Source organism: Protopterus annectens, chromosome 4.part0 (assembly GCF_019279795.1).
Source record: "Protopterus annectens isolate FY-2018-M chromosome 4.part0, PAN1.0, whole genome shotgun sequence".
Classification (NCBI taxonomy): Eukaryota; Metazoa; Chordata; order Ceratodontiformes; family Protopteridae; genus Protopterus; species Protopterus annectens.
In genome coordinates, this window is record NC_056733.1 from 235,736,846 (window position 1) to 235,749,886 (window position 13,041).

A 13,041-nucleotide genomic window follows, 5' to 3' on the forward strand; every position below is an offset into this window, starting at 1 on the left:
CAGGTCATGCATATTTTTGGCAAAGTATTCCAGTTCTTTTGAAACTCTCCATATGTTACGGTCCATTATTCTAATTCTGTGGTTAATACAGTTGAGAAGAAGTGACACAAGACACCAAGGCACAAGCTTAAACAGTTTATTACCATAATCAATAAATTAAATCAAAAATAAAGATGTCCGTACTTACAAGCATTAAAGGAATTATCAAGCCCACTGATAAGGGAACTCTAATCTATACAGTGCAGCTATCTGTTTAGTCAACACACTTGCAGGCACTGATACATCTAAGAACTCAGTCTAAGCTAAACATTCATGTTGATCAAAGTAAATCAGTCAAATCAAATCCAGAAGATGAGTTCCGTTAAGACAGAGCTGACACTGGCAAAATAGCTGTATGCTCAGTTCAGGCTAGTGCAAAAATCAATCAAATCTGGATCACGAGTTCCATTAAGACAGGGCTGACATTGGCAAAATAGCTGTATGCTCAGTTCAGGCTAGTGCAAAGATCAATCAAATCTGGATGGTGGGTTCCATCCTTTTATCAGCCTTTGAGCTTTTTATAGGTTTGAGCAGGCCATAGGGTCAACAGGTTTGGCTGATGACATCCAGATCATAAGTTTAATCATAAACTGATGGAATATTTTAGAAAATTACAAATCAATTCCTAAGTTGTAAACAAGTCCTGTAATGTCTGGTTTTATGCATTACTTCCTCTTCTAAGAGAACAGTTATCCCTTAGCTGACTGCAGACTTGTGATAGTTCCTCTTAATCAAAGTTCAATGCACTAAAGTTCAGTAAGAAAGGTTTGCACTTAAAGCATGTGTCTAGCATATTTTGCAAAAAAAGCTATATGCAAGATGCAGTCCCTTAATATAACTCTTGTCATTTCATTGTACGCAGGAGTGAGGTGGTCGAGGCACCAAATAATTTGGGTAAGCTGTGTGGGCCCATCACACCATATCCTTAGGCCTTGTGACTTGATGATGTTTCTTTTTAGTCTGAAAGGATACATACTGTCATTGTGCAGGAGGAGCTTAACATGGGTGGGCTTTCAGTACAGGTTGCTGGTGAGTCATCCTTTATTTAAATTTTTGCTTATGGTCAAGTCCAGGAAGTGTACTTGTTTACGGCTGTGGTGTATGGTGAATCTCAGGAAGTTGGTGGAGTTGTTGATATGGTAAAATTCTTCTAGTTTGTCCAGGTCGCTATTTCAGATAATAAATATGCCATCAATAAAGCTAGTAGCATCCCATGTGTGTAAAATTTTGAGACTCTTAGATATGATCGGATTCTCACTTTCTGTGTGATGTGTTTGAGAGGCTTGGTACATAGCGGCTCCCATGGTGATACCTGCAGTCTGAAGAAAACTTAAAGATATGCAATAATATGTCTCTTCAGTGTTTGGATTTTGTTTTCTATATGCTTGTCATGTGTTCAGATGTTTTGTACTCAAGAACGGTGGCCTGAAAATTATCCAGATGGATCACTACTCTACCTCAGAAAATACATATGAGTAAATACATAATGCAACTACAGTGATGTTTTACTCTATATGGCTATTTCAGTGCAAGGTAACATTAAAGACTAACCCAGATAAGTCTAGTCGAGCTGTATATGTGCAAGGTCCAGCATTGTTAACAAGGGCCTGAAGAGGGATGGAAGGTTGTAGAAATATTTAGATTTGCAAGGGTCACTAGCTAACTTCCCAACAAGACCCAAGAGACCCTCTGGAATACAAATGCAAGCAAAGCAGCATAAGCTACTTCAGTCCCATGCTACCTTTCTAAGTTAACAAGATACAGCTTTCAAAATGTATAACAATTATTGGATGTCAATTGCCCAGAAGCAGCAAATCAGAGATGCAAAGTCCGACAGCCAGAAAAACTGTAACAGGTAAAATAAGAATAACTAAACTGTCAAAATTGTGAAGGAGCTGGAAATTGTGGTGCACGTGGAAGAGCCAGTTTGTCCAAAAGTTGAGAGCATCTGACTCCACAGAAGAGTGAATACACAGGACTGCCATGAATGTTCCATTATAGTCTGGGTTACTGAAACATGTTACTGGCTGACTGCTAAACTTTAAGAAGGACATAATTCTCTCTGCAGTTCTTAAGAAAGAGCACCAACAAACGTGGGCAGCATCTGTGTACTTTACGAGATTATTCTTCCCTTTAAGAGAAGAAAAGGGATGATTCTATCACTGAGTGAGTTCAGTAATGTAGGCTAATAGACTTGATTACAATTCATTGCTGTTCTCGTCATAAGTAAAAGAAAGAATTCAGTCTTTATGTACTTTCTAGAAAGGAAAAAAATGTTCCACCAGAAAGTACAGGGGCGGGAATCTTGCAGGACTGTAAATGATGTGAAAGTATACTTAAGGGGCACATGTCAACCAAGAGCAGTTTAAGGCAGTAGCTGGCTAGTGGGGGAGGGAACAAAATAAATTAAATGACATGTCAACTACTCATCAGAAACTAATATCAGCCTCAGTCAGAGATAAAAGACAGAAGGAAGGGGAAATATCCCAGGGACTTGGGCAGTGATCTATGAGCCATGTCCTCTGGCACTCTATACCCTATTTAAAACTAAAGCTTATTCCATTTTCCACTGAATCTTCAAAATCATTACCAGGATGGGCAACAGATGCAGGGTGGTCCTGCAGTGTGGTGTTCAAGTGCCTTCTGGGGGTGAGCTTAACAAGTGGGACTGGTAGGGAATCTGGCAGCATTATCAAGGAAGAAGAAGATGCCCTACAACATTTGGCTGTGTCAAATGGAAACATGGACACAATAAAGGCACAAATCTGTCATTTCTATTTTTTTGCAGTTTGCAGACCTAATAATGAATGGGTAGTCATGGGTAAAGTGAGGGCCTTGAAACCTGAAAGTTCTTCCTTACTGCAGGAGAAATTAAGAATATAATATGACCTTTGCAATATGTTTTTATATGATAATTAGAAACTGCCATTAGTAAATGTATCCTAGCCTTCATGTTTTATTATTAGTCTGAATGTAGCAAAAGAAGTGGTTGTTAATTATGTTTTTGCTACTCTCACTAGTAAAAAGGAGTGGGAAAGAGTGAACAATTTTTTTTCATCCCTTTGAGAAAATATATGTTGTAAGATAGCACAGTTGTGTAAAATCTTACCATAACGGTATATGTCCTTCTCTTCACTGCTACAGTATTCATTACAAAAGGGATCCCCTGCCAAGGGCGGCCCGATGTCCAACCAGTATACCAAGGCCTTTAAGTAGCTTTAAGGTACTGTGTACATCACTCGTATGCTCCTCAAGTGGCATAGGGCATAAAGATAACATCCAGACATTCCAGACATACCATCCTCAGAACTGAGAGCCCCAGTAGGAATGTCAGTCAAAGGAAAGAAGAGGTAGTCAGTACATCCAGAACAGAAAAGGACCAGGGGGAGGAGGGAGGGAATGAAAATTGCAGCTGTGGAGAGAAGGACATCTACCATTATGGTAAGATTTTACACAACTGTACCATGTCCTTTCATTTCACTGTTGCAGTATTTATTACACTAGGGAGAGTGCCAAAGCTCAGGAAGAAGAGAGGGAGGAGGAAGGACCAGCAGAGTCCTCTAGGAACCCATGAAGGATGGTCTTAGCAAAACCAGCTCTAGCATTGGAGATTCCAACCAACTTGTAGTGCTTGGTAAATGTATGCACAGAAGTCCAGGTAACTGCCTCTAGAATAGACTTAGCATCCAAACCCTTGTAAAAAGCACCAGAAGAAGCCACAGCTCTAGGAGAATGAACCTTAACAGAAAAAGGAAGCCTCTTACCATGAAAGGAATAAGAAAAAGAAATAGCTTTAGAGATCCAAGAAGAAATGATCTGCTTAGACACAGCTAATCCTAAGGACCTAGGATGAAAGGAAACAAAGAGCTGATCAAATGTTCTACTAGTCCTAGTCTTATCCAAATAAAATCTGAGTTGTCTATGCACATCCAATGTGTGCAGCACCTTCTTACTGGCAGACTGCAGAGAAGGGAAAAAGTAAGCAAATGAATAGACTGATTGAGGGGCAATTCATTTGCCAGCTTGGTAATAAAAGAAGGATTAGTACACAAGGACACTCTGTCCCTTATAAAACACCTAAAAAGGAGGACACACTATAAGGGGCTGAAGCTCAGACACCTGCCTGGCAGAAGTAAGGGCTAACAAAAGTACAGTCTTCCAAGAGCAATGCTGCAAGGAAGCTGAAGCTGCAGGCTCAAAAGGAGCCTGATTCAACTTTTCCAAAACAAAATTAAGATCCTAGGGAGGAGGAACAGGCTTCCTGAGAAGCCTACTATGAAGGATGACTTTAAGGGATTGTCTTGCTTCAAATCTAGCAGCTAAAGGAGGAGAAAAAAATCAGACAAGCAGAGATAGCTGATAAGTGGGCCTTAACAGAAGAATAAGCCAATCCATCATTGAACAATTCACAAAGATAAGAGAGAACAGGACACACTATAAGGGGCTGATGCTCAGACACCTGCCTGGCAGAAGTAAGGGCTAACAAAAGTACAGTCTTCCAAGAGCAATGCTGCAAGGAAGCTGAAGCTGCAGGCTCAAAAGGAGCCTGATTCAACTTTTCCAAAACAAAATTAAGATCCTAGGGAGGAGGAACAGGCTTCCTGAGAAGCCTACTATGAAGGATGACTTTAAGGGATTGTTTAGCTTCAAATCTAGCAGCTAAAGGAGGAAAAAAAAAATCAGACAAGCAGAGATAGCTGATAAGTGGGCCTTAACAGAAGAATAAGCCAATCCAGCATTGAACAATTCACAAAGATAAGAGAGAACCAAAGGAACATCAACAGAAAGTGGATCCAAGTTAAAAGAAAGACACCAAACAGAAAACATCTTCCATTTGGATAAGTAGGATTTCCTGGTTTTGGGTTTCCTAGCCTCCTGCATGACCCTAAGCACGTCCTCAGAAGAAAGGTGTCTATTTGGAATCAAAATCCTATCACCAACAGTATCAGTTGAAGAGTGGGCAGGTGGGGATGGATGAGAGATACCTTGCCTTGTGTAAGTAGGTCCACCTGTCAGGTAACTTGTGATGATTGCCCTTGGCTAAATGTAGAAGAAAAGGGAATCAGTGCTGTCTCGGCCAAAAGGGAGTCACCAACAAGATTTTGGGAGTATCCTGCTGAATTTTGTACAGGAGTTTTGGAATGAGGGGAAGGGAAGGGAAAGAGTAAAGAAACATCCCCTTCCAAGAAAAAGATAGGTTGTCCACCTTCTAAACCAGAGGACCTGGGACTCTGTCACAAAATAAGAGGAAGTTGTCTGTTCGGAGGTGGGGGAGGGGGGCAAAAAGATCTATTTGAGGAGTACCCCACTGGTGGACAATGTCCAGAAGAATCCCTATGAGGCACCCATTTGTGAGACTGAGTTAAGGGCCTGCTAAGAGTGTCTGCTAGAATGTTTTGAGCCAAGGGAATGCAAACTGCCTAAACAGTCATTTGACACTGGATAGCAAGTTTCCACACCAGGAAAGCCAACGGGAAGAAAAGATAAGATCTTGCCCCCTCCCCTGACTGTTTACAATACACATCACTGTGGTATTGTCTGTAAACACCTTGAGAGATCCTGGGGAGAAGAGAGGCTGAGAGGATGAAAAGCCTGAAGAGCCAGCAGAAGAGCTCTCACCTCTTTGACATTGATGTGCTCTTTCTGCTGATGAGGGGACCAAACATCTTGCTCCTTTAGGGAGCCAAATATTGTTCCCTATCCCAAGTCTGAAGTGTCTGTGAACAGCTCCTGAGAGGGAAGAGTGGGGATGAAAAGAGAGCACTGAATTTAGACACAACTGCTGAATCCACCACTGGAGTTCCTTATTGAAACAAGGCAGAAGAGGAACTACAAATTCAAGGGGATGCGTATGTTGAAGCTAAACTGACTTCAGAAAGCACTGAAACTTTCTCATGTGGAGTTTGGCCACAAGGAGCATAGGAATGGTGGAGGCCATGAACTCCAGAGCTCTCGGAAATTCCCTGTCTGTTATAGAAGTCAGTAGAAGAAGAGTTTGAAAAAAGGAAATTAGTGTTAAGGCCTTCAGAGGAAGCAGGGATATCAGCATTGGCACAGCTTGGATCTTGCACCCCAGAAAAACATGGTCCTGAGAAGAAGTCTTTTACCATAAACTACCCTACAAGAAGGATAAATAGGTGGAATTAAACCATGGGTCAGACTCAGTAAACTACTATTATCCAAAGAAAAATTAAGGAGGAGAAAATGCATGCTTGATTTTCTGTTTCTTTTCCCCAAGGATGGGTACAGCATTCTGACACATCAGTAAAACCTTCCCTGTTCCCTGTCCCTACACTGACAAGAGAGGCTCTCCCTTGCCTACTATGGCCACCATAACAGCTGCAGATGACATGTCTGTTTCCCAGTCCATACTGACTATAGGTGCTATATCAGAGTGATCTGGGGAAAAAGATGAATGGTCTGAGGTACAACAAATGTCCACAGCTGAGTCATCCACCTTTAGCTGAGGCAAACTGCTAGTCTGCTGTGGTGGTAAAGACAGTATGCTTATTTTGATACAGCCATTAAAACACAGACATCTAGGTTTTCCTTAATATTATTTTCATAGCAGCACTTTGTTTGCCTGGAACATTGGTCATGCTTAGTTACAGCCAGAGGAGGAGGAGGAAGATCACATTACATAAACCAAAAGGAAGCATTCGGAAAAATGAAAATCTTGCAGGCAGAAAAGTGAAGGACTTGCTAAAGGCTAGTTCACTCCTTTAGCAAGGGGGCTGGTGCATTCCTTAATTCCCCTCCCCCTTTAAAACCTAATCAGGAGGATGGTTAAGACTAATGGGATCAACGGTGACTGGTAAGTACATGGCAAGTTGTCTGTGGTAACCTAGCATGCAAACAGTTCATTACCTTGTTTAACTTTACAGTGATTCTCCAGCCGCAACAAGTATTGCTTGTATTCAAGGTTTGGTAGGTAGTTCAGATAATCATAACTAGGCAAAGCTAAGTAAACAACTGTTTGCTCTTTCCAAAGCAGGGTTCACTTTATTTAAGATATGAAACTGCAGTCCTCTTCAAAGAAATGGAATTTAACTGTATATTCACAGATATGTTATTTTCCCTTCCAAGGTAAAAGCTGCTTATTTTCTTGTATGGAGCTGTCCAAAATTAAATTACAGTAGAGTGCATTAAACAGAATGGTTTAATGGGTCTCAAGGGAAAAGTATCTCCTCAACCCAATTGTTTTAGTGCTAATGCGGCCAAGGCTTTGGGTCACAGATAAAGAAATAGTGCTGTTAGCCTCTGGCACAATATCCAAGGAAATGTTTAGGTTTGGAAAGGAACTGCTGGAAGCCTACTGAGTTAAGCCACAAAATCAAACATATTAGTCATAGGTGATTCCATCGTGACACACACTGATGTCTTTCTCACCAGGCTGGATAAGGAAAAGATCACAGTCAGCTATCTGTCAGGTGCCAGGATACACCATATCACACATGAACTCAAGTCTCTCAATAACAGGTACTGTTATGACTCCATCATAGTCCATGTTGGTGTGAACGACTTGAGACATACCTCTCTGGACTATATGAAGAGAAACATGACTGACCTCTTGAACTACATGCCTCAGGGCAGGTATGTCCCTAGCCTTAAGCAGCATTTCACCTTCACCTAGGATAATGCTTCAAGACAAACCGAAAATGACTGACTTCAGTAACTGGCTTAGCTTCTGGTGTCATTCTAAAAGGATCGACTATCTGTCAGCCTGGGATGACATGATCGACAGACCTCGATGCTTTGCCAGAGATGGTATTCATCTGTCACCCCTGGGATTTCGGCTACTGGCTAAGGCTCTTGCCAACCCATAGTGCCTTTTTAGGCAGTGTCTCAAGGACAAAATTCCCAATGTAAAAATTCCATCTAAAAACAACCTCAAGGTTACGCTGCTAAACCCTAGGAGTCTCAACATGAAACTGCATTCACTAGAAGCTGTCCTCACCTTGGAAGATGCAAACATTTGTGCAGTCATGGAGATCTGGTCCAAGGTTGTTGACAGCACCCCAGCCATACTGGGCTACACCTCTTCCACACGTTCAGACCTCAAACTGAAGGTGTGAAAACTAAAGGAGGCAGTGTATCAATATTCATTAAAGATAAATACACCTCCAGACTGGTTAAACAGTATGACTCCCTGGAGACACTTCAGGTGCAATTGACTGTTGGTAGGACACCTATTCAAGTCATTGCCAGCTACAGGACCCCCTCCATGAATCAAGACACCCACTCTGCCTATTTGAATATACCTGAGTCTATCAAGATACATCCAAACACCATGGTTTTGGGTGACTAACTACCCATCCACTGACTGGGTAAATTACTTGTGCTCAAACTCACTTGCCCAAAGCTTCCTTGACTTTGTTAACTCCAGTGCCCTGGACCAGCTGGTTGACACCCACACAAGGGTTGCCAACATCCTGGATCTTGTGCTTACCAATATGGGAGACCATTGTAGCACCCCCACTGTGAGGTCCTCCCTGGTGAGATTGGACCACAAATCGGTCTCATTCGAAGAAACTATCACACCTAATCCCCCCTCCCCCAGCAGCAATTAAACTAAAAAACTTCTCCAAAGCAGATTATAACCTCTTATAGATGGTATAAATAGCTTCACTGCACCTCCTCCCTCAGATGGAACTGGCAACTATGCTGAGCTCTACACCAATGCTTTACACAAACACTTGTATAACTGCATTGACTCGGCCATACCGGATAGGACCAAAACAAGCTCCTCAAGGAAGAGCAAACCTGCCTGGTGGACAACTGCCATTAACAGGCTTTACAATAAGAGGAAGAACTTGCTGTCTAAGAGTAAGAGGCAGCAAGCCCCCCTAAACTGAAAACACTCCCTCCACAGCTTAAACAGCCAAATAAGACTACTTGTGAAGTCCTCCAAAGCAAACTATGAGTCCAAATTAGCTTCCTCAACAAAGGACAACCACAAGGCATTTTATAGTTACATCCATAACCTAAAAGGAAAGACCCAGATTTGTGCAGAACTGGTAGTTAATGATACCACATATACTGAGCCTGTGGACATAGCTAACCTGTTGGCCGACAAGTTCTGTGAAAACTTCACCCCCCTGTCCCCAGCACACGTACTCCATGACATCCCTACCACCTGTCCCCTACCTTGTATCTCTAAAGAGCAGGTAGTAAATGCCCTCTCTAAGGCCAAAAACACAGCATATATGGGACCTGATAACATCCCAGGCTGCATCCTACATGGGCTCCAACATGAATTAGCAACACCATTGGGTACTCTTTTCAATCATAGTCTAAGCACTGGCTTCATATCAGCTGAATGGAAAACAGCCACAGTTATTCCCTTGCTCAAAGGTGGTGCTTCCACTGACTTCAGGAACTATAGCCCTATTAGCCTGACTAGCCTTATCTGCAAGGCCATGGAGTGAATCTTTATGAACCTTAACAACAAAGATATAGGTAATCTCCAAACACTTGACCCTACTCAGTTTGGATTTGTCAGAGAGAGATCATGCCTGTTAATCCTGGTGGACTTCTTCGAGACAGTCACCAAGGCCCTGGACAAGGTGAAAACTGTGCCTGCAGCCTACCTGGACTTAGCCAAGGGATTTGACACTATCCACCACTCAGGCATCATTGACAAACTCGCCCAACTAGGCATCAACCCTCATATCATTATAGATGGTTCGCTAACTGGGTCACTGATGGAACTCATGTAGTCAAAATAGGGGAATCCACCTCCAACAGCAGACCTGTAACCAGTGGTGTTCCACAGGGATCAGTCCTGGGACCTCTACTCTTTGGAATCTATTTCTCCGAAGTGCAAGCAAAAAGTAAAGGTCTGTGGCTGACAAAGTTTGCTGATGACTGCAAACTGGGAGCGGGCATAGAATCTCCAAATGATGTCAACATCCTACGTGAGGGTCTTACACAAACAAATGATTGGTGCCAAAGTCACGGCCTTAAACTCAATGCAAAAAATGTATCATTATTCCTTTGGTAAAAGCGATGTTCCTGCTAACTACCGCATCAACAGCAACACCTTAAGTACGCCCTCAGTGATGAGAGACCTGGGCACACAGGTTGACAGCAACTTTACTTTTGACTACCATGTCTCCACAGTGGTAAGCAGGGCATTCTATATTGCGCATCTTATAAGTAAGGGCTTTATCTTCAGAAAAAAAGAAGTTATAACCTCCCTGTACTCTTCCCTCATCAGGCCAATAATTAAGTACAACGTCCCTTTTGGTATGTACCTTTTTAAGCACCTACAGCAACTGGAGAAACAAGGAAAATTCAAGGCCTTCAGCATCTGTCCTATGGGGATCATCTGAAATCACTGCCACTTTATTCTGTTTCATACAGACTACTCAGAGGTGATATCTCTGCCTCGCATACAAGGCAATCTCTGACCCTTCTTTATTGGAAATGCTGCATATCCATAAGTCAAATGGTACACTGGGTACTCGTTCTGAAGACCTTAACCTGGTATGTAACATTAATAAAAACTGCTGGAGAGACAGATTTGTCTCCCAGAGGATACCACACCTTAGAAACAGACTCCCACTTCATGTCAAACAGAGCATCTCATTGGCCCTCTTCAAACACAATCTGGACGATTGGATGGGTGACTCTAAATTCATTCCAGATTTCCACCTGTGTCCCTCTTGGACAGGGGCAATAGGTGCCAAATTTGGAAATAAGGGTAAGAACTTGGCTAGTTTTGTAAGGGCCCTATGGCAATTAGCCTAGTAACTTCCTATGATCCTATGAAAACTATTTTGAAAAATTCCTAGAATTGTATTATGGGAAATGTGAACCTTTTTCACCACAGAGTTTATCCATGAAAAGCTAACTCATTTGCAGGAATATATCAGCAATTAGAACATTTTATAGATGAGGACTACAGGTGTTAAGATCTGTATGCTGTGTGAAGACTGGTAGAGAAGGGTGAAGGCTGCCAGCCTAGTCAGATAGAATTTTATAGATAATTCTGTCATTTGTAAATATGAATGTTGAACTACAGACTTGTTTCCCTAATTGAAAGAAAATAATGTGAATCATAGGCTTGTTGTCTTAAATGAAAAGAAAATGCTGTTACAAAAATGTGGCAACAGTGCTCTCTACTGACCCAGTAAAAGCATGTTATGACCCTTTGATCTAAAGTCGGCTACAATCCATCTAGATGAAGACATTCTTTCTATTGTTTTAACCAAAAGTTAAATTGCTAGATTTAAACATGCAAATGTATTTTTATTGCTCTGTTTCCTGACCAGCTCTAAGAAAACAAAAGGGAGATGTTAAGAATGTAAATGTAGTTAATGTGTAGCCTGGGAACACCAGGAAAGTGTAAAAAATGATGTAATGTTTATAAGAACTGCAACAGAAATTTAAACAGAGAGAATCAGAAGGCATTAAACATTTTTGTTTTGATCATCCAACTCACAGCACTGACTGTTGTCTTATGTAAGTTATCTTAGACTTGTGTTTTCTTTTAGAGATAGCTAGAAACTAGAAAGATTAGACTAAGTGTTTTTCTGTGATGTCAGAACTGTACTACTGAATTATTTTAAGTATTTCTGTGTGATCTCTGAACTCCTGACTAGCACTGACTGTGTAATAAAAAGTATTGTCTTGTGGTTTTAATTATTTATTATTAAATATTTTGAAACCTTTTAACTGTGGCTGGTTTGTGTAGAGATAATTTAAGCTCTAGAGTACATTGCATATTTATAGAGTTTACTGTCCAAGTCACTCCAAATAAGTTTTGACTGTTTAGTCACACTTACCAATTGGATAATGATATTGCACAGTAATAATTGAACACCCTTTTAAGGGCCTTTGAGTAGCTGATAATTATTAGCTGGGTGGTGGCAGGGTACTACCGTATAGTCTGGGTAAAAGGGGCACAGCTGGAGAACCTGTGCCAGCCTTCCCCAGAAGTGTCTGTGTGGTTGTATAAACTCTTATCTCAAAGCGTGTGTGTGTCAGCTACGTGGCAGGGACATGAAGCACTGGTTGGACAGAGAGGGTGCTGGAGATTTTAGCTTGCCCAGCTAGGCTGAGATCTGGACCCTATAGCTGTGCCAGTGGGGAGTGTTATTGGGGACCTGGAGAGCAAAGGAGCGACCAGCCCTGGACTGACTGTGATCTCTGTGTGCTCTTAAAGGAAATTGCACTTTACTGTGTGTATTTGTTATCCTTTTCCTCATATATGAGACGCCCCCTCTGGTGTTAGTGGTGAGGACTGAGGCTCCTCGATTGCTAGGCCGGGGCATGGGCGTCACATGCTATATATATAATTCATGTCAAGATATATCCTACCTTCTGTGAACTATACTTATATGATTTCATAATTTTGTTACTAAGACTATAAAAAGCTACCAATTCTAACTTTATTCTAAAACTGAAGACTCTTGTAACAAGACAAAGTGGTTATGTTCTACATCCCAGAGACGACCTAACAAAGTCATGAATGTTCGCTTTCTGTACAACTTAGAAGGAATACTCAACACACAAGAAAGGCATAAACCATTCAAGTAAATATATAAAATTCAGTCAGAAAGACTTCAGATTTACTAAAATAAAGGTTAGAGAGGAAACTAGCCATCTTATAATTATGCATGTTATCAATCTGACATTGTTTAGAAAGTACTGCTTTGATTTTGCAATAAATGATCTCACTGGCACACTTCAGTTACCTCTAACTCATTCTAGCAAATTTCTGGCTTTCTGTGTAAAAAAATATTTAGTGCTGCTATGCACTATATTGATAAAGGTATTGAACTTGATGTACTAGAAATCATACATATAAGTCAAACCTGCTTCAGAACTAAGGACTGCATTACCTGTTCCGCCACCACTGGAACGTGACGACTTGCCAAACCTAGCTTCAGTGCTGCAACCTGAGAAAAAAGAAAATGCAAATGCTAGCATGAACAAGATGTAAGTGACAAGCATACTCATGTAGTGTAGTGTAGTGAAAGCTATAAACAAGGAAAA

At 41.3% G+C, this 13,041-nt stretch overlaps 1 protein-coding gene across 1 annotated transcript in view; it reads right to left on the bottom strand.

Annotated features, from left to right (window-relative positions):
• Positions 1 to 13,041, bottom strand: part of CCDC57 (coiled-coil domain containing 57) — a 3,049,962-nt gene that overhangs the window by 924,981 nt on the left and 2,111,940 nt on the right. The window contains exon 14 of the mRNA XM_044069731.1: positions 12,888 to 12,944. Coding sequence (XP_043925666.1) covers positions 12,888 to 12,944 — 57 coding nt within the window. The remainder of the gene's footprint in view (positions 1 to 12,887; positions 12,945 to 13,041) is intronic.